Source organism: Mus musculus, chromosome 14, assembly GCF_000001635.26.
Source record: "Mus musculus strain C57BL/6J chromosome 14, GRCm38.p6 C57BL/6J".
Lineage (NCBI taxonomy): Eukaryota > Metazoa > Chordata > Mammalia > Rodentia > Muridae > Mus > Mus musculus.
This window is the reverse complement of record NC_000080.6, coordinates 97,779,408-97,802,873: the sequence shown is the minus strand read 5'-3', so window position 1 is coordinate 97,802,873 and position 23,466 is coordinate 97,779,408. Positions and strand designations below refer to the sequence as shown.

The following is a 23,466-nucleotide window of genomic DNA, read 5'->3' as shown; positions in this document are numbered from 1 at the left end:
TTTTTTTCCATTGCTCTCTACTCTAGGAAGCATTTAGTGTCTTACATTTGTTATTATTTATAGCCAGTTTGTTTATATTTTCATGATTTATTTGTAAAACATGTAGTCTATTCCATTAGATAGAACACACTATGATAAATATTTTAAAATTGCAAGACACCAGACTTCACCAGACTCAATCCTAGCTATCTGCCCTGAATTCAGCCTTTTGAGAGACAGTTAATAGTCTGTCCTGTTTCTTATTCAATCTGGTATGCTTTAAATGTTTTAATGGACATCTTTTCTGCTTTTTTTTTCCTTGATTATTCACTATTCACTAGCACTTGTAGTTTGCATACACTTAATTGATGTCAGCACTGTCTCTTGATGTAAGGCTAGATTTTAAAGAAGCATTGTGAATTTAAATTCACTCATGGCTATAAACCACTTGATAGCAAAAATATTTTTGTTTTACATGGGGACTTACTTATTTTTCTCAGGACCCAATTGTACTAATATATATATATATATATATATGTTTATATATATATAATCAAATATATATAATCAAATATATATATGTAATCAAATGTTACACAAGAATGACATGCAACATCCTAGGACAGGCAGTGATGATCTGTTACAGTGCAAAATGTTCTGATATACTTGAGAAAGCCTTGAGAAAACTTTAGTATGGTAATTAAACTGTTGGGCTTTTTGGGAGTGTTGGGTTTTGTTGTTGTTGTTTTCTGTTTTTTGGTTTGTTTGTTTGTTTGTGTTTTGTTTTTATTTCCAAGAAATAGTGAAATGCAATCATCATGAGATAATACTATTAGCCTTTACATAAAACCTATTTTTATTCTGAAGATATCAAATCACCCTAAGACAATACATGTAAAGCTAATTTTACTCAAACAAATGGCATGTTTGTATGTATATGTATGAGTGTGTGCATGCATGTGTGTATGTATATGTATGAGTGTGTGCATGCATGTGTGTATGGTAAAAACAAATCTATAGAAAGTGTAAGTACTGGGTGGTTCTGGCACACGCCTTTAATCCTAGCACTTGGGAGGCAGAGGCAGGAGGATTTCTGAGTTCGAGTCCAGCCTGGTCTACAGAGTGAGTTCCAGGACAGCCAGGGCTACACAGAGAAACCCCGTCTTGAAAAACCAAGAAAAAAAAAACGTATAAATATAAAGATTTATTTAGATGAATTGGATGCTATCAATCCTTGAAATTTAAATTTAGTTTTGTTTGTGATAACCAAGGAAATACTCTTTTGTGAGGCATGAAGTCTCACCCCACAAGCCTCTTGTGGGGATTACAGCATAGGGTTTGCATTGTGGAGGCAAACCTTTCCTTGCTTTGGAGTTGAGCTTTCATTCTCTTCTGTGTTCTTGAGCAAAGTAAACTGAGGTATTACTATCAGCACTGTAACTCATGGGAAGATGTTATTTTTTCCCATTACACCAACCAGCAGGGTTTTTTGTATTTTTTCCTGTAAGAGAGAACAAATAAGCTGCAACAGACTTTCTCAAAGCTTTGTAGCTTAAAGTCTTGGTGCTCTAGCGGTTTCCGTGAGCGACAATTGGGGAGTGCTGGGGAGTGCTTAGCTACTTTTCTGACTTTCTGAGGCTACAGGGAAGTGTTAGAATGTGCTCCATCTTCTGCAGCCTGTGCCCAGACTCCACTGCAAAACTGAGAAGGGACTATAGGTGTCCTTCACAGCCACAGAGTTCTAGAAGTGTGAGCCTCTGTTTTCTGCTAGCCATTAGCAAATACACAAACACTTGATCAGAGTTGACCTAGCAGCACTGTGCCTTTTCTTTATTGATAGAAGAGCAAAACTTTAAATAGCTCTGTGGTTGTGGGTTTTTTTTTTTTTGGCCTATTTGTAATAAAGGTTTAAAAGTATTTAAATATTTGTTTCCAACATATTAAATGAGAGATTTTTAACAACATATGCACAATAGTGTATGCAGTAGATGATGTTTTATTGATTTAGTTCCACATGAGATTAATCAACAGGGAAGTTTACCAAATGACAACCTAGCTTCATCAGTTTTGCACAAGTGGAAATACCTAGAGGCACACTGTGTATCTGCCGTAGGAAAGTCATAGTCTTTATGGACCAGGTGTAGACAGTGACCTCCAATCACTTATTCTATATTCTTGTCAATACAGATAAGGGATTAAGTACTACCTACTCGTTTGTTTGTTTCTTTGTTTGTTTGTTTTTTGAGACAGGGTTTCTCTGTGTAGCCTTGGCTGTCCTGGAACTCACTCTGTAGACCAGGCTGGCCTCAATCTCAGAAATCGGCCTGCCTCAGCCTCTCAAGTGCTAGGATTAAAGGCGTGTGCCACCACGCCCAGCAAGTACTAACTGCTCTTTAGGAGTCATGATCACATAACATTTTTAAGTAGGAGACTAGTGCATTGCTCTCTACTGTATAGGATGCCAATAGCAAGGCTATACTGAAGATAACATATAAAGTTACCTGATGAGAATAGAGTTGAACATTTAATGGACTCAGAAACATATCTAACAATGTGCTAGATGTCCCTGTCAGTTACTGATATGAATCTCATCTTTGACTGGTAAATTTTAAGTCATGAACTTTACTTTTTATACTTTGCATTCAGTTTAAACAGTCTATTCACTCTATTGATTCTTGTGTAATATATATCTATATATATATACACACACATATATATATATACACATATATATATGCATATATATAATTTATATAACATATTTTCTTGCCTGATTGGTCGCATACTGTGTCTTATAACTTCACATTGCTGAACTGAAACCTCTTCATAAATTCTAAAGTAGAGCGCAGAAAGGACCACCTTATTTAATAGTGCATCGATAGGATGTGATTGTTCTCATCCACATACTGTCTAAACAAGGCTTGATGATTACATTAGGCTATATATGAAGAATAGCTGCTCCCCACAGTAATGTCATTTCTGTCAAATTCTATGTATTAGAGAAATCTTCCACTAAAGGTTGCTTATCCCTCGTCAAGCTTAGCCCTAGACCAGCATTTCAGCTGAACTCTCTGTAAACAGGTGAAGAAGCCTTTGGAGGCTTGGAACTGCATTCACTCACAATTACCTCCTTAAACAAATATAACCTTTATGAGAATTACCAAATTAGACATGTATAGAAAATAGAAAGTGCTAAACATTTAAAATGATGATTTGTTTCTTTCTTCCAAGCGTGAGAAAATCACACAGCTCTGACAGGAGCTGCCCTTCTAATTACCACCTTTGTCTATGCCCCCACCCAGAAATAGCACATGACTGTATTCTGAAAACACAATGGATTCACAGGAATTTGCCTGTCTTTCATAGTTCTGAGAGGATAAAAGGACTTGGTTTGAAAAGTCTCTGCTTTCCTGCGCTGAGCTCTCTTATTTTAAAAAACAAGGAACCAAGTTCCTTAGAGCTTTGCTTTTAACTAAGCATTGTCTGCTAGTCACTCTGCCTCAGATGGGCCCACCAATGGTTATCCTCTCCCTATCCTCATGTCTTCTTCCCCTGGAAAAGGAATGAAAAGCAGAAGGTAGTAAGCGCTTTCCTTGTGTTTTGCTTTGCTAGAGGTGGGAGGTCTCACCTCCAATCAAGAGGAGGTAACCTGTGTGAATAATACTGCATTCCGACTTGCTGCTACATTAACCATCCTGATGGGTTCTAGTTTCTGACTAATGAATGCTTAATTAGAATGTTCCCAAATACACAAACACTTGATCAGAGTTGACCTAGCAGCACTGTGCCTTTTCTTTATTGATAGAAGAGCAAAACTTTAAATAGCTCTGTGGTTGTGGGGTTTTTTTTTTTTTTTTTGGCCTATTTGTAATAAAGGTTTAAAAGTATTTAAATATTTGTTTCCAACATATTAAATGAGAGATTTTTAACAACATATGCACAATAGTGTATGCAGTTCTAAGTATGGAACCAGTCCTGGAGCTAAGAAGTCTTCATCAGCTTTACAGGTAGAAGTTTACCATTACAAGGTGTTGAAACAATAGACCAGACTCCAGCATAAGTCCACAACCTAACACCTTAACCAGGTTTCTTTAAATCACTCTATTAACAGAATCACTAACCATTGGTTTTCTATATAATACTTGAATAGGATTTCTAAAATATTCTTACTAAGCACATAAAATATTTAACATGGAGATACTGTCCATATATTCAGTGAAATAGTGTATATAGTTGTACAGAAGTCACATCTTCATCTAGTTACTAATTAATAATTGATATTGTATGTATCAGATTATATGCAATAATTTTATGTGGAAGTCTTGGTATTTGATTTTGAACATAAATAAATAGTAAAAAAATTTACACAGTACATGTGTTTAACCTATTTAAAACTTTATTCAGTAAAAGCATTGTGCAGTATATATATGAAACATTGCCTGACTTTTTAATCATGTCTTCTGTATCAGTTAAAATTAAAATAGAAAACTTCTATTGTAAATCTAAGCTTGCAGAGGAAGATTAAAGCTCTATAAACACTGCCATGTGTAAACTGCCAAGGTTTGTGCATGGTTAATATTCTGGAGACGTGTGCTTTATCTCAATTTGATGACATTAAGCCATTTGAGAGTAAGATATATCTACAGTGCTTTGCCTGCCAAACTTGTCCATCCTACTTTCAGGGAGCATTTCTTACAGTAGGATTGTCACGTTCACATGCTGTCTATTGATCAAGTTGTGAATATTACATTAACACAACACTTTTTATTTTGTCTGCCACCCAAACTATCCTCTTGTCATCTGACTCAATAATGTCCTTTACTGCATTTCATTTTACATTGAGGCATCTAAACAAGGATCACTTTTTTTGTTAATTAGATATTATCTTTATTTACATTTCAAATGTTATCCCCCTTCCTCATTTCCCCTGTGAGAACCCCCTATCCTATACACCCACACACACTGCTCACCAACCCACCCACTTCTGCTTCCCTGTTCTGGCTTTCCCCTACACTGGGGAATCTATAGAACCTTCACAGGACCAAGGGCCTCTCCTCCCATTGATGGCCAACGAGGCCATCCTCTGCTACATATGCAGTTGGAGCTGTGGGATTCTCCATGTGCAATTCTTTAATATAAGTTGCTATTTATCTTCTGTCTTTTTAAATCATGAACAACCTCCTAGCTTTAAAATATGAAAATGAGTAGTAGTGAGTAACATGGTCTTTTTTTTTTATTAGAATGTTACTAATTTTGAATTTGATGCTTCATCATTAGATTTCAAATTTTTATCTCTTATCCAGCAAGTGACCTATGTGAAATTGTGTACTTTCAGGGTGTTACCTCTGCTAGCATACAATGTTGGTTTTCTTTTATTTTGTGCTACAAGGTTGGCATTCATATATGTGCGTGTGTATAACATTTTAGGGGATAGGTAATAGGCTTTCATATGTGTGTGTGTGTGTGTGTGTGTGTGTGTGTGTGTGTGTGTGTGTGTGTGTATATATATATAAACATTTTAGGGGATAGGTAATGCCTGATGTAATAGAAATATACCAGATCTTAATCAATTTTACCTGCTCTAATGAGTTTCCAACCAGACTTTCAGTAATTTTAAGCATGGAATTAGTTGATGCACTGAAGATGTTTGATAGTAAAATTGTTCAAATCCTGTGATAGTGATTATAAAAATTACTTAAGTTCTCATGGACTTGAAACACGGTATATGTGAACACATTCTAATCAGTGATGCTAAGACATGTCTCACAGAACTTCCTTTAAATAGTAAAATATCAATGTAGAATGGCATATTTACTCCTGTAATGAAAATAGATTGTGAAAAACATCATAATATCATCATCATCATCATTATCATTGCCATGGTAATATGGCTTTGAGACAACTATAATCACAGAGAATTACAGAGAAAGATTGTTATCTATTTTGTAAAAATACTTTTAATGTTTAGGAAGCTAGAATTATTTTTCCTTTGGAAATAAATTCCTATAAGCCCAAAGAGTGTGTCTACCTGCCTGACTCTCTTCAGCATTCTCTCTAAGACAAGGTCAATTGGAGATGAAATTGCCATGCCAGGAGTTTGCCTGATCATTTTTAATCTTTTCATTTCTCTGTGTCCAGCCATCTCCATTAAAATACCTTCTTTACAAATTCTCCAGTCCAGGTTTTGTTGCTGATGTAAGTGTTTAGTTTTCCATATAGAATTGATGTTCATCCCAGATCCCATGAGGATCTCTAGGTCTAGTTCCACCCACTTCAGTGGATCAAACTGTCAATGTTTGAATATCTGTTTGCAATGAATGCTTATCTAGAGTCTCCTTACAGAAAAGACAGTTTCTTCTTCACTGTGTGTCTAAAGGTATTTTTGTCATCTGTCTATGAATTATAACTTTTAAAAGCCTTCTATAAACTGGCCTGAGTCCCCACTTATGAATTTTCTTCCTAAAAAGTATTTGAATACTTTCATCAATGGTAATTTTCATTCTTATGCTTGACCACCATCAAGAGCTACATGTGAGAGTCTGGGGTTAGCTCTATGGTAAAGTGCATTGGAAAGGCTTTTTTTTTCATGTGAAAAGATGAACAGTAGATAAATTGTCAAAGACCTTGGCTTTGATGCCCAAAACTTCCTAAATAATAAATAATAAAATACATTATTTGCATGTTGGCTTAGTAATAAATTTAATTTATTTTTATTTCAGCTGGGTGTACCCTGTGTACCATATTAGTCTACCAAATAATATGTTAGCTACTTCTACTGGTTTATTGAAATTACCCAAACCTAATGTTCCCCTTTAGAATTTAGACTATACCTGTTTGCTAGAACATGACTACTTGGTCTTGTGAAAAGCACGCAAGCAAGACTTAGGGTACGTTCTGCTCAAATATGATCCAATTCTATGGGCTTCTGATTCCTCAGATATGAGCTTTAATTAAAAATTTTTAAAAATGGTTACAACATCATTCGGTTTTACTTTTTAATTATATTGGGACATAACCTCAGATATATTAGTATTCAAACATCTGGAAATCACTTGCACTGTTGCTATCTGCATTTCATGAGAAGAAATTATGTTTACTCAGGATCCTCCTATAAACTGGCCTGTGCTGAACATCGTCTCTCTTAAAATATTTCTCATGTTCAATGTAGACTTTGTGTCTCTGCCTCTTTGCTTCAGCAGTAGCAGAATGTTCTTACTCTAAATATAAAATTATAAAAAAGCAAGAAACAATATTTTCTTTAATTAGCCTCTTCCTTTGGGGGTTTTAGAAGAGAGGTTATGACTTGACAAAGATCCTTCCCATCTGTTCCTGTTTGTTTGCTTTTATTTTGACTTCCTTTCGTTGTCTTATCAAATATCACATGAATCATTAACATTTGTTTTCATCGCTTGTTTTGATTTCCTTTGCTTCACATGATTAAGACATTATGTTGATGCAAGGTTCAGGCTAACATATTTTATATTAACCTCATATTCTTTACGCAAATATTAAACTTTCTAGATATATGATTTTCTGTGTTTGCTTTCTTCTATGTTAATATTTTCTTCCACTCCAGGGTAGTAAAGCATGTGTGGATCCAACTGTTTCGTGAAAGCTGCAGTCTTTGTCAGAATACACATGACTCGTATGGGTTTTGAGTACATAGGTGCCATTTTTAATAAAGCTATTTCCTCATCAGATATACAGTTTTTAAAGCCTTTAGGCAGAGGGTAGGTAGGTAAGATATCCTGGTAGATGTTTGTAAGGAATCTCTATTTAAAGTTAAACATCTCCTCCTTTGCTTTGTGATGCTTATTCACAATGTGCTCCTTGTACTGATATTCATCCACAGGCAAATGACATTCTCTTAAGATTTAATAAAACAATTTGAAATTATTGTCACTTAAATGTTCTAGTCTGTTATGAAATTATGTTAAGCTATGTGATTAATAGAATGATATCTTACTAGATTTAGAAAATTTATTTTTGTTGAATAGTGAGATTTTCATATGTGGAGTAGAAAAGGAAGTTTTCATTAAACATTATAAATAATATTCAAATAACAATACATATCAAACTAAACTTATTTTTCAAGCACAAAACAAAGGTAGAAATTTTGTAACAGACCCCTTTTGTTCACATCTTATTCATAAACATTAATTTTATATAAAATCCATGTCTTCATTATGGTTTCATTGCTGTGAAGAGACACCATGACCAAGGCAACTCTTGTAAGGACAACATTTATTTGGAACTGGCTTACAGTTTCCGAGGCAGCATCTAGGCAGGCATGGTATGGGAGGAGCTGAAAGTTCTACATCTTCATCTGAAGGCCACTAGGAGAAGAAACTTCCAAACATCTAGGATGAGGTTCTTTTTTTTTTTTTCTTTTTTCTTTATTGGATATTTTCTTTATTTACATTTCAAATGTTATCCCATTTCTTGATTCCCCTCTGAAAAACACCCACTATCCCATCTCCCTCCCCCTGATCACCAACCCACCCACTCCCACTTCCTGGCCCTGGCATTCCCCCACACTGGAGCATAGAGCCTTCATAGAACAAAGGGCCTCTCCTCCCATTTATGTCCAACTAAGCAATCCTCTGCTGCATATGCAGCTGGAGTCATGAGTCCCACCATGTGTGCTCTCTGGTTGGTAGCTTAGTCCCTGGGAGCTTTGGCGGTACTGGCTAGTTCATATTGTTGTTCCTCCTATGGGGCTGCAAACCCCTTCATCTCCTTAGGTCCTTTCTCTAGCTCCTTCATTGGGGACCCTATGCTCAGTCCAATGGATGGCTATGAGCATAGGATGAGGTCCATAAAGTCCATGTACACAGTGACACACCTACTCCAACAAGGTCACACCTCCAAATAGTGCCATACCTTTGGCCAAGCATATTCAAACCATGACATTACACTCCATGGCCCCGAATGGCTTGTTCAAACTCATGAGTCAATGGGGGCTACACCTAGCCATTGCATAATGCAAACTACATTTAGTCCAACTTTAAAAATCACATAGTCTATAACAGTTTCAACAATGTTAAAAGTCTAAAGTTCAAAGTCTCATCTGATATTCATCAAATCATTTAACTGTAATCTCCTACAAAATCAAAATCAAAAAGCAAATCACAAGCCTCCAACATAACAGAGTATACATTACCATTATACAATGTCATAGTGAGAAAACACTGGACCAAAGAACAAAAGACTGTGGGAAAACTTTGCATCTCCATGTCTGATGTCAAAACACTCTTCAGATCTTCAACTCCTTTCTTTCCTCTTTGTTTACCACAACAAACTTCTTTCTCCTGGGCTGATTCCATTCCCTGTTAGCTTTCTCAGCAGGTATCCATTTTCTCTGAAATCTCTAACATCTTGGGGTCTCCAAGGCAACTTCAGTGTTGCTTCTTCAGTGTCTGGGATCCACACTCGATGGTGGAAGGAACACAAAACTAGATCAGGCTTAATCTTCCTCTGAGTAAAGATTCTAGGTTTAATATTTAAGCTTGCACAGCTTAAATAATTCAAAAAAAATTCAGAAGTTGGTTTGAATGGTTGGCTGAAGCATTTATCAAAGATGGCCTACTGAAAAGGAGTAGAAGATGCCTGATATTCCACGGCTTAGTGTCGATGAGGGGATGTTAAGGCAGCACAATTACAATGCTAGAGTGGGTACATGTATAACTAATCCTCCACAATGGGAAGGCACAGAAGACATTCTCTTTGAGAATCCTGTAAGATGGAAATGGTTAAAGGGGCACCAGCATATTGAAGAGCTTTGTTGTCACCCTTTTTCTTGTGCCAGAACTTAGGGTTGGAGTAGCTGTTGCTCAACTCGATAAATTAAATGTAATGGATTTGATTGCATCCTGAGGTAGCAGGGGCCAGGTCCCAGCACCAAATCACCAGAGGCAAGGTGATCATAGTTATTATAATAGGCAGAGTAAGCCAAACAATGTTCATAGTGACCTAACCCATAATGGTGAGCAGAGGTGAGGTGAATTTTATAATGGCATGACTCATATGGAGCTTTGGTATTGGCTAAACAGTCATGGTGTTTCCAGGCATGAAATAGATAGAATGCTTGCATTGGATTGAGGCAAAAGGCAATCTCAGCCAGTGAATCAATTTCCAGATTTGAGCCACTTTGTAGACTAAGAACCCCTTGAATGAAGTGGTGGCCAGGTTCCCTTGAGGGAAGGTTCCCCTGGTAAGGTCCAGAACAAAGTCCTGTGTTTAAGCCTTAACACCCTGTAAATCCTCAGGGGCATGGTGACACATATCTGTAACGTCATGACTAAGAAAGTCAGCGGGTCCATCAGAAATTCGTAGGCATCCTCAACTAAAAGTAAGTTTGACATGAACTGGGCTAGAGGAGATCCTACCTCCAAGATAAACAAACAGGAGAAAACTGGCTTTTAGGCAGCTAGGAGAAGGATCTCAAGCCTACCTCCACAATGACACGCTTCCTCCAACAAGGACACACCTACTCCAACAAGGACATACCTCCTAATTGTGCCACTCCCTGGGGCAAGCATATTCAAAACACCACAATCCATAAACTTAATATAGTCTGATTTTATGATTTTTAACATTAGTATTAAACTCTGAGGTCATACTAGATTCAGTGTTAGATTTTTGGAACATTTACCTAGCATTTCAAGGCACTGAGTTTAATTTTCAGAAGAAACGAATAAAGCAAGACCTTAATCGAGTTCACTTTTATTAAGATATTTAAAAGATTTCTTCATTTTGCTATGTGTAGATTTAAATCTGCATAATAATAAGCAGCATACAAAACTACACACCTGTGATAAACTATTCAGTGATCAAGATACTTTCTTGTATACCAAATTATAGCTGCAACTATCAAATCACAATGAACTTTAAAACTATTAGGAATTTGTAATTTAAATAGTTTCACTCAACCCCTACTCCCAAATGCTTTTAATTAGAACAGACTTTTTAATTAAGTACTCCCATGCACAAAGTTTAGCCTGTTGATTTTCCTGTCATATCAACCTCCCATACAAAAGCAAATAATCATTGTGTCACAGAAAAACTGGGCTGTCTCTATTGAAACTAGAATATAAGAACTCCAGTTTTGATTACAAGCTACTCAGAGGAAAGGAAAGACCTAGACCCCGAAGCAGAACTCAATGGATGAGCAATGAGCAGAGAGTGCAAGTCAGAGACTCTGGATTTCTTCCCGTCTTTAGTTAAGGAAAGGATGCATAATGGAGTGGACACAGAATCTGTATTCTATTACTATAAGATCACTGCATTTCTATTTGTTGTTCTGTGGCACCTTGCGAGACACAAAGACTCACTGCATTTCTATTTGTTATCCTGTGATACCTTGTGAGACACTAAAGTTCTTCATGAATTCCAATCCTCATTTGGGTAAAACAGTATAAAAAAATCTGTATTTTTAGTTACAGGGAAGTGTAGACAACAATAATTTTATCAATTCTTTTAGAATTTTATTTTGCCCATTCAAGGTATTTTTTATTATATTCATGTAATCCAAAAACCAGGTCCCGAAATTGCTCTGAAATACATTTCTTCCTCCAAATATTTTAATAACTTGAGTCCTATTTGTGTTTCCCATATATATTCTCATGGGTGTGGGGTTACCCACTGGAGCATAGTCCACCTACCATGTGACCTTTAGCAAAACTGAATCTTCTTTCCCCAGAAGCCATCGACTGTCGGTAGCTTTTAGTGGGGTGAGGGACTTCTGGTACTCTCTCACTTCATGCTGGCTCAATCTGATACAGGTATTGAACAGCCAACCACAGCTGGTGCATGAGATGAGTGTGGTGCTATCATGTTCAGAAAACACTAATACTCCAGTCTCACCTGCTTACTCTTCCAGAGTGGTCTGTGAATTGTGTGGCAGTGAGTAGAGGGCAATGTAAATGTCCCAGTTTTCGCTGAGCTTCACAGGTACATATTCTCTGAAGCTTCACCAGTTGTAAGTTTTGGTATTAAGCACTGTCCATTATAACCAGTAATTTTGACCCAATTCAAGAGCAGCACTATTCTATGGGTTTAGAGATTTGAGTTTGGAGGACAAATTTGATGCTGTGTCCATTTAGAAAAACAATAGAAGTAAGCCCATTCTTGGGACCTACCAACCACGAGTTCTTGACTAGTTTTACATTATCAGATACACCTTTCCTCCCGTGGCCCTGGCCTTATATCCAAACAGAAAGCAGTCAGGAATCCCCATACATATGTGCCATGAAACCATACTCATGTGCTATATGCATGGGAGTATCTTACCACACTGGCCATGACTTCCATTCCTCCAGCTTCCTGTGGAGTACTTCCCAGTATTATAAAGGACGGATCCTGATCAATACCAACTTAATTTTTCTGTCTCGTGTCAGTAAAATGTGTAGTGTCTGAAGAATTGAAAATATGGTAGACAACCAGTAACAGTGGCAATAGCTTGGGTTGCTTAGGGGAGCTTCAGGACAACCTTAACCACATACAGTTAAGGTTGTACACATACAACTGAAGTGTGTCCCACAGAAGGCACAGGTTAGAGTATAATATAGCTGAAAATTGTACTTATGTTTTATTTATATTTTGCATTGGATAATTAATTTCTTATTTTTATTTTTATTTCTGTTTCATTCAAATAGTTTATACAATATGTCCAAGATTTCACTATTTTTTATTTCCCACAGAATTATATTTTAATCTCCAGTAATATATTTATATCTTAACTTCTATTCATTCAGTTCATCTCACTAGAGGAAAAAAAACAACTCTATTGATGGCTAAGATATCATTGGTGGCTTTCATGAAAATAGTTACATGTGTGCACAATAGCTACATCACACGGCATATTTAACAACACTGCTAGAGAGTGAGCAGAGCCTTTGGCTTTCATGATGGAGATACACCTGAGTGCACTCTCAGAAAATTTGGTTCTGCAAGCTTGGTGGGAGTAATTGTCATTCAGCAGAAAGTCACTAGCTTTGCATATCAGTAATGCACACACACACATACACCTATCTATTTTCTGAGTGGTCTGTAACTGATATCATTTCAGCGAATATATATTTATGAGAACTAAAAATTCTGTATCCTTGATCCTATGAACTCATGTAATTGGGAAATTAATTTTGAGAATATATGAAAACTGTTACATCCTAAGCAAGTGAAAGTAAAATAGAAAACCAGGATTTCATACCAAATTTCATGTTTCCTACGCCTCTTGAATACTGTGCCATTAATTATTTTTATCATTTGTTTTAGATGGAAGACTGTATTTGAAAACTACTGTCATGTACTGAATATTCCTTGTTGAAGAAACACGTCATCTACTAGAGAACTCTGGAGGCAGACCTTCATCGTCGGAAAGTTCAGGAAAAAAACAAAGTCCATATAAAAGACCTTCTTCAATTTTGTGTGTTAGTGCTCTCTTTCATTTAAGTATTCCACAAAGGCAGAAAAGTTTCCTCCATTGATTTTTTTTTCACCCGTGGTTCATACCAGAGACTGAGAATGTTTGTAAATGTACACATATCAAAGTTCTTACAGTTAATAGCTCCCCTGTGCTGCTGGACACTTGTGTAGAGAGCTAAAGACAGGTCTGAGGAAGACCGAGCTCTGGTTTGTTTTCTTTTTCTTCTTAATGGAATGAACTTTTTTTCCCTCTTCTGACAGTTCTGTAACTGAGCACATCAGCAGACTTTGTAGCAGCTCACCCAGACTTACAGAATTGTGTCCCACAGAAACCAGCAAGAATCTATGGGATAAACTTTGAAGGGTCATAGAGGATTCTGGGAGGGGGAAATGAGAGAAGTGAGAGTATTCTGTTACATACAATTTTAAACTCTATAACTGCAGGTTTTGTCCTGAAGACCTTTTTCATATACTTTCTGAAAGTCCAACAAACAGATGCTAACAACTCAATGAAATTACATTTTGCATATCTGAAAAAGAAGCATTGAATATAAGCCAAACGGTTTCACTGGTGGTCTCTTTTTCTTAAAGATAAAAATATATAAAAAATATATATAAATATAACATGTTTTCATTCCAAACTGGTAGCGGTATATAGGATTAAAAATAATAATGTTGCTTCTTATTCAAACTGTTGGTCATATGTACAGTATATAAACATAAAACTCACAGGAAGGTATTATGTATGCAGTAGTATACTAGCGTTTAGGAAATGAAAATTTTAGAAAATATGTTTTGTCACCCTGTTGGTCAGAAAGATGTCTTTCTGGTTTTAACGCATGCAGGCATGTAAATATTTGTCTGGAGTCACAGTATTAATGAATGAGATCTTATACATCTGGTGACATCAGAATTCTGTCAGCCATTTTTATTTGTATATTGATCCCTAGTGAGTACCCCAAACTCCACTACAGAGGGTGAATTGTGGCTGACCAGTAAATCAAAACACCAGAGATATTTTTATATGTTAATGTCATATTATGTTAATGTTGCTGAAAAACAAAACTTAATAAGCCCTTGGTGTATTGGTCCAAGGCCATGTAGCCCCAGGTGATGAAGTTAAACTGTGCTGTGATTCCCAGCTCATTCAGAGGGAACGGGGGCGGGGGGGCTACGTGCTATTTTCACTGTCTTTTTGAAAGTTACAGTATGCGTTTTCATATTTGTGCGTATAACTGGAAGTAAAGCTGCAAACAGTGCTTATCATATGCTGACGTTAAGTTTGTTTTTAAACATTGGGAGTAACCCTTCTAAAGACTTTCATGAACCCATGCAGTTGCTCTACACTTTATGATTTTCTGTCATATTAAAGTTTTGTCATTATAGTATTTTTATTACCATTAAAAACAAAGTGATAAATCTAAAGCAGCTAGCATCAGTGTGTTTAAAGATAGTTTTGATTGGGTAATTATTATTTGGTTAAGACAAAAAAAAAGTTCCTATTATGGATTCTGTGTCACTGAGCTCCTGTCATTTTTAGGTCTTCCTTTCAGTTCTGAAGCATAACTAATTCTTGGCTGTAACTTGCTATTAACTGGTTAAGTTCACTTTTTTTAAGAAAACAAAAGGTTATATGTATAGTTCTTTTAGCTTGCATTAAAGGGGAATAATATTTTAATTTAAAACACTGTTAGTAACTGCTTTGTAGAAATGGTTTGCTGAGCATAATTCTTCCATGGTCATGTTTTGTTGTTTGAGCAAAAGAGATTCAATTCTTACTTACATGTATTTTTGTTTGTTTTTCCCTACATACATGCATACATACTGTAAATGATTACAGTTCTTAAAATTGGAAGGATTTGTAGAAAGGTTTGGAGTCGTACATGTTTTTTAAGAGACTATTTTGTTTTTGCTTTTGTTTTTAAGACTACAACTTACATAGGTAGGAGTTGATCATTGCTCTGCTCCTGGCATAGAGTCACCTGTTAAATGGGGTAGTTTTAAAAGACTTATGTGAAAGACCTATGAGAATGCATTAGTGTTTGGTTCAGCATAAAAGAAAATTTTAGGATCGAAGACAAAAAGCTATCCACTATATGTTAAGAGACTCTTATTAACCTGTTGTACATATTACAATTCACAAAATGTTATTGTAAGTTTGTAACTTAATTTTTCCCTCTTTTTAGTTAAACAGGTTTATTTAGAAATTTGTGTTTTGGTGTAAGCAAGTAAAATTGTGCCCATTTTATGGTCCCCATGCTTTTGTAATCTTACAAATATTAACGTCTAGTTGTTCTATATTATAACCATATTTGCGCTCTATGCAAGCCCTTGGAACAGAACATACTCATCTTCATGTAGGACCTATGAAAATTGTCTATTTTTATCTATATATTTAAAGTTTTCTAAAAATGATAAAAGGTTATTACGAATTTTGTTGTACAAAATCTGTACAAAAATCTGTTTTTACATCATAATGCAAGAATTGGAAATTTTTCTATGGTAGCCTAGTTATTTGAGCCTGGTTTCAATGTGAGAACCACGTTTACTGTTATTGTATTTAATTTTCTTTTTCTTTTCAACAATCTCCTAATAAAAATGTCTGAAATCGCCTTGCGACTTTATTTATCGTTTGTCTTTATTACAGTTTCTGAGATGCATTACTTTGAAGAAATATTTACTTTCTAATGGGAGGCATCTAAAAACAACATAAGTCAGCTCTTTGCGATGCTCGGGGAGCATTGCTCAATGATTTTATTTAACATGCAACCACTTCTATCTCTAATATGAATTACTGTGGAGAAAACATCATAAAAGCACACTCTGTAGTTATTGTTTAACAAGCAGATTTTCCATATTTTGTTTCTTGCCAGCTAAGCAAACTGCCCACATATGCATGATTTATTTATGTACATTTCTCAGTTTATGAAGCTGTTATTTGTACCTTTTTTCCTTTATCTTCTTATATTCCCATGATTCTTATTTTACAAAGCCTTGTGCTGAATAACATAGAACAGACATGTTGACGCAACAAAATATATAATTCCCATATCTGTAAGAGTATGGATCTGTAACTCTAACTCCATGGTTTTCTTTCCACGGTAACATCAGAATAATACCATTAGTAACTTGAAATTATAATATCCTTTAACTACTTTAATCATTATTTGAAAATCTATTGGGTTGTTACTTATCTGAAAACATTCATAAGAGAATAGAAATTTTCAATTTTTTCTTGTTCAAAGTGAATGACCTCAGTGAATTCATGAAAGTAATAAATTATAGTTTTCTTAATAAAAATGGAAGATGTGTATATGACCATTACTAGTATATTTTGTCTTCAGCCTTTATCTATTTATGCCAGTAAGATTACATTAAAATGCCACAAAAATCTCGGAGTTAAGTGATTTTTGTAGTAACTTAGATTTTTCTCTGTGTGTTATTATTTTTCATTTGGGCTGCATTTTAAGATACAGAAAGTAAACATTTTAATGGAATGAATACACTATTGTAAAAATACGCAGAAAGTGTCAGTTTTCCTCTTAAAACTGTACACTTAGAATTGTATGTGTTGCTTAAGCTTTTAATATGAAAAATTAGTAGAGAAAATATGAACCAATCCTCATTTATTTATTATTTTAAAAGGTTCACAGGTAAGGCCTCTCTGCTTCAGAAAGTACTGTGCTAACTGTTGTAACGACCCACGCTAAAAATCGTAATGTCCCAATGAAGATCTAATTTTGTTGGAATAGGGACTTTTACAAGAGCAGGATCAAAAGATGTACACATCCTTCGTGCTGCAGCTGACATCAGTGGAAATGACTAAAGTATTTACTAAGACACTTTCACACCAGGTAGTAACCATGGAGTTAGAGTAACCTTTTCTTTTTACTTCGAGATAATAGCAAAAGATTATTTGACAAAAGGATAAGAATTTTAAATTGGGAAGTACATGCATTTTCCAATAAATGAAAATAAAACCAGCACATTTGTGATTCTCTTCACATTATTTGTTTATGCATTAACAATTGCTTCATTTTTCTTATCAATGATCAAACCCTTTTAAGGTAAGTAGCACATACAGTCTCTCACAAAAATAGTGTCATAAATGAATTCCTAATGTGTTCAGAATATTCACAATGAAAGTACAATATTTAAGTCTTATTATTTAATATCTATGTTTTGCAAGAGTAAGCAATGGCTGAAAATGACTCAAACACAGCATAAGTTATAAATGCTAATTCTGTGCTAAGATAATGAATACACAGTAAAATCATGTCTTGTTTATATTATGTGATCTATAAGCTAGAAATGAGTTAAGCAAATAACTAGTTAAGACTCCTTTGGTTCTTGTAAAACAAAATTTTGAAAGGTTAAAAACCCAAAGGGACCAGTTATAAAGATTAAACTCTGAGGATGGAAACTCAAGGTAACCAGGGAGTAATGCCCAGGGACCAAAGTTCGTGGAGCCCATGCCTCCGTTTTTCACCTATGCCCAGTTGCTCTGATTGTTATTCCTCTTCAGGTAGAGGAATTCTTCTCTTTGTATTTTATTAGTTACTCTTGTAGTATCCAAGAGCTTTAGGCTCATACTACAGAAGTAAGCCTATTACTTTCTCTCTGTGAATGCTGACTATCCCTTGTTGTTAGATACATGCCTACAATATATATTGGCAGAATATGAGATGCATTTAGGGAATTTTAAAGATTGTTGTGTTCATTGAATTTCTACACAACTCCAGGATCCTTCATGGGAATAAATATCTAATGAATACCTAAATTAGGAACCAGAATATGAATTACAGTGACATCATAGAATATAATTAGTGGAACTGCTACTTTAGAAAAGGAAGATGGTGGGAGTTGGGAGGGAGCAATTGTGAGATAATCATTATGAATTATGAATACATCTAATTCCATTTACCATGCATATAACCATTGTAGAGGCTTCCTCCTTCTGAACATTTTTTTCTTTCATTCTTTTCAATGGAAATCCATTCTTCTCTCAGACAATACATTCTCACCACAGTATCCTTTCCTCCACTCCTATTACTTCTCACTACAGCCCTCTCCACCAGATCCATTATTTTGTTTCCCTTCAGAAAAGAGCAATCCTCCAAGACAGCACAACAAGGGGGACAACAGAAGACACAGTAAGACAAGAGAAAAGTCCTCTTACCAAAGGTGGACCCAAAGGGAACCCAAGAGGAGAAAAATAATCTCAAGAGCAGGCAAGAGTTAGAGACACAATGGGTCTCATAGTTAGGAGTCTCATAAAAATACTAAGCAAACAGCCTTAACATATATGCAAAGGAACTGGTGCAGATCCACCCAGGCCCTGTGCTTACCACTTCCGTTTCTGTGAGCCCATAGAAACCTTGCTTGGTTAATTTATTGGGCCATTTTTGTCTAGATATCCTACATCTCATTTGACTCCTACAATCCTTCTGAACCCTCTTTCATAGGATTCCCAAGTTCTGAAGCTTCTTCAGGTTTTCTTTGTTCCATACCATCTATGAAACAATCCCCGCACTGACACACACACACACACACACACACACACACACACACACACACACACACACACACAGAGGATCTACCTTCTAAGAGCCTCCCTGATGTGTTAGAATGGTGGGTCGCATCTCAACAGCACACTAGGCCAAGAGATTTCCCCATTGAAGAGGTTTTATAAGGAGAGAGAGACAAGGTGGTGGTAGAAAGAGAAGAGGGGGAGAGAGTGACAGAGGAGCATTCTCCTTATTTATATGGAAAATGACATACATAGGTAAAGGTGGGAGCTGAGCCAACTGGATGCTGGGAATATGCTGCAGGTTGTGCTGTAGCCTATGTGATGTCATAGGTTTGAAAAATCCTGATGCCACCACTCCCAATTTCTGAAAGCAAATATGTTATAACAATATGAATATGATGTGGATGTCACTGTGGAGGAAAAAAAAAATCAAGGAAATGAGGTCAAATGAAAGGAAGAATGGTTTGTGTATGGTAGTTACCCTGGTAAATACTAGTCAAGATAACAAGGCCGAAATTGGTCTTGCAAATATAATGCAGTGCCTAAAGTAACCATTAAAATGCCACATTAATGACATATTATAGACGAAAATGAATAAAGAGAGTGAGGCCTTTTCTACGTGAAGAGTAAATACTTTTCATATTCGATCCAACGCATGGAGCTCCTCATGGATCAAGAGAAGAGTCTAGTACACTTTCTACAAACTTGGCTGATTCTTCAATGATGTTAATTTGGTAACCTACTTTTTCTACTATGCTATCTCACATACTAGGATGAGTTGTCTGATACTTCTCTATTACTGTAATCTCTATAAGAAGCGTCTCTAATGTTAGAAATAATTTTAGTGTGGCAAAGAAAGAGATCACCACTGCAACTAAAGTGTGTCCACGGGGGGGGGGGTATTCTTGATCAAAAGAGTGTGGTACTCACAGCATGCATTCCTGGATTCGAAGGGCTCATGGTTTATATTCAAACACAGTCTTGTCTTCTTTTTCCATTTGGCTTGGTTGCAATCTCATCATTGTGCCAGTTTGGCTGTTTTTTTTTTTTTTTTTAAGAAGTGACAAGAAGAAAATCCAGGAAAGAGGGGTCACAACTCCAAGTCATGAAGTTCCTGGGGCGCAATGAAGTTTTTATTGTAGAGAAATTTTCATCCTGCAAACTGGATGCTCTGGCAAGGGATCACATCCAAAGACCTTCTAGGAGTGAGCAGTCTGGCTGGAAAGTCACACCTTTAATCCCTATGACTGGAGTGCAGACACACCTTTAGTACACACCTTTGACACCAAACAGTGAAGGTAAAGTTAGTTTGTAAAAGAAAGCAGCCTATTTCCATTCATTCTACTGGCCCCCAGGGCTTCTATCATGTGGGAGGTGGGAAGACCCTAAAGAAAGTACCTGAGACCTGGGCGGTGAAAGACTCTCAGGATTCAAAGGGAAGGACCTTAGAGTAAATGCCCAACAGTGGCTAGAGGAAACTTGTAGAGTTTACCTTCAGTAGAAAGAAAGGGCATCACATGGAGGGATGGGGTTGTCATTCCACAGTCAAAAACTCTGACCCAGAACTGTTCCTGTCTAAAAGAACTACAGGGACAAAAATGGAGAAAAGACTGAGGGAAAGAAGGTCTAGTGACTGGCCTAACTTGGAATCAATCTCAAGGACAGGCTTTAAGACCTGACACTATTACTGGTACTATGGTATGCTTACAGATAGGAGCCTAGCATGGCTGTCCCCTGAAAGGCCCAACAAGCAGCTTACTGAGACAGATGCAGATACTTACACCCAACCAATGGACTAAAGTCAGAGACCTCTGTAGTTGAATTAGGGAATGACTGGAAGAAACTGAAGAGGAGGGTGCCCTCATAGGAAGACCAGCAGTCTCAAGTAACCCAGACCCCTGAGATCTCTCAGACACTGAGCCACCAACCAGATAGCATACACCAACAGGTCCAAAGGCCCCTAGCACATATGCAGGAGATGACTTCCTGGTATGGCCTCAGTGTGAAAAGATGAATCTAAACCCTCAATAGACTTGAGGCCTCAGGGAGTGGGGAGGATTGGTGGGAGAGCTTGGGGACTAGGGAGCTGGGGGTGGAGATATCTTCTTGGAGACAGTGAGGAGGAGGAAAGAAATGAGAAACCGTGGGAGGGGGGACCAGGATGGGATAACTACTGTAAAAAAAATAAATAAATAAAAATAAAAGTAATTTAAAAAAAAAGGAAGCCGCCATATTTGAAAGTGACATCTAATTAAAGAGCAGACAAAGTTACAAATCAGAGAAAGATTTGACAGAATGGGTAAGAGATAGGGTATGTCCAAGTCACAGAAGGACAGAAAAAAAGAGGCTATTTTAGCACAGTGCAAGGAGAGAAGGTGGTATGGGGGGGGTGTAGTTTTACAGAGAAAGGTTTCAGAGAGAACAAGCTTGACACAGGTAAGGACAGGACAAGCAAGAGAATAGGAAGCAGGCAGAAGATTAGAACATATGGCTGTAAGGAAACAAAAGGGGCATTTACAAGTGACACCCAGAAGAACTAGGCAGAATAAGAAATTTGATTTCAAGTGCCACACCTCTATGGCAGAGGACAAGGAATGGATATTTTGTTTCAAGACACTAGCAAAAAGGTAGAAGAAAGAAGAACCCACAAAGTAATAACGGTTCCTATACAATAAATACGTGTAAACAAATATTTTACTGGGTGGGGAAATTTGCATAAGGTTTTACCAGTTGACAGAGATAAGATGATTTGTATAAGGTTCTTAGAAGGTGGGGCAGGTAAAAGGATTTAAATTCTTTGTCATGAAAGTCTTACAGATTTTGACAGAAAAGACTTCTGTTTAATGTTTCCTACACTATTGAATTGCACTTTCTGATGAATTCATCTGTGTATCCTGAACCTAAATTCATTCATGGTTAATGGCTTATACTTTCCTATATTCATAAAACTCCATGCTTTTTAACAAGTAAGTCAGCTAACTGCATAATATATCTTAAGGTGAATACATTGAAGGGGAAGAACTCTTAACTAACAAGTAGAACACATCTAAATTTGTAAAAGGTTTCTCTAATGGAATAGAACTGATAGAATAAAAAAAGTAACATGTATGTATTTATTATTATTATTAGTTATTGTTATTAAAAGTAGATTTATTGTGCTGTTTTATAACATGTTACCCTAGTAACCTACTAATGTCATATTATACTGGAGAGGCCAAGAATGTGGTAGTTGTCCAGTCCACTGTGCTCAACATCTCAGTATTCCCAGTCTGGCACTGGAGGCCTGCAGGATTCCAGGGAGCTTCTACTCCTCAGTCTACCTTGGAATCCCAAAACTGGTTCTAATATCGATGAAAGAAAAGCCAAAGCAGGAAGATTCATGGCTTTGACCGTGAGGAAGAACAGAGAGGCAGAAAGCAGCATTTCCTTCTTCCATATTCTTTACTTAATCTGGGAATTCACCAGAGACTGTGGTCCACATTTAAAGTGCATTTTCCTGTCTTAAATAATCTGATTTAAAAAATCCCTCATAGGAGTATCCAGAGGTCTGGGTTTCATTTGATTCAATATGAAGTCAATATTGTTGATAACCTTCAAGTTATCTCAAGGTATATATTAGAGTTTGAGGGACACCGAAGTCAGTGGGGGATCTTTCAATTGCTGAACCTTATTGAACCGATCACATACATTTCCATTTTGTCTGAGTCCTCTTGATTCTGGTGATTGTCAGTATTGGGAGTAGTTACCATTCATTGGCTAATATATCTATGCCACATATATTGAGTGAGCAGTGAGGTGTGCTTGTGTTGACAAATCTGAGAAGCCTAACACGTTCTCCTCATGTAGGAAACTGTACCTTGGTCAGATCTGTAAATCCCACATTTTCTTACCTTGGAAAGCTCACCAATGAAATAGGCATTGGTTCTCTGTGTTCACATACTTCCCAGGAACAAAAAAAAATCAGGTTTTCTTAAGTGGTACAAGCAAAATGGGTTTATCTTACTTGGGCTCTAGATCCCTGATTAAGGCCACTGTGCTATTTCCCCATTTATAGAGGTAACCCTATTATTGATAGGATAGGCTAAGATTAGGGAACGAAGACAAACCAAATATAGATACAGTTCCTTTTCAATTTGACCACTTTGTATAGCCCATTTTCAACATTCCTGTCTCTGAAATAACGTTAAAATCATCTGTGAACCAAAATCAGAGATTAGAAGTCAAAACCAGTCAAGAAAAATCCAAGAGCATGCATATACTTTGGAGGAAATTGCCAGTGTGTTGAGAGATTCTCACAATTAGAATGTCCATATGAGATTTGCCTTTTGAATATGCTTTTATTCACAAAATTCCTTAAAATTCAATGCTATTAGAGAGGTTACATTATTCTATTGTAAACAGACATCTCACCAAGTGGGAACAGTTTGCAAAACAAACAAAACAACAAAAAAACAAAACAAAACAACCAAACAAACAACACTACAGGTTGAGATCCTTCAACTGTGATTGGCTGAGAGAGCGTCACTGTTGCA

At 36.5% G+C, this 23,466-nt stretch overlaps 1 protein-coding gene across 2 annotated transcripts in view; it reads left to right on the top strand.

Moving 5' to 3' along the window:
- The window catches only part of Dach1 (dachshund family transcription factor 1), a 382,920-nt gene extending 366,892 nt beyond the window's left edge, over positions 1–16,028 (top strand). For both annotated transcript variants that reach the window (NM_001038610.2, NM_007826.3), the window contains one exon: positions 13,255–16,028. In NM_001038610.2, coding sequence (NP_001033699.1) covers positions 13,255–13,292 — 38 coding nt within the window. In that variant the 3' untranslated portion in view covers positions 13,293–16,028. The remainder of the gene's footprint in view (positions 1–13,254) is intronic.
- Positions 16,029–23,466: the final 7,438 nt, after the last annotated feature.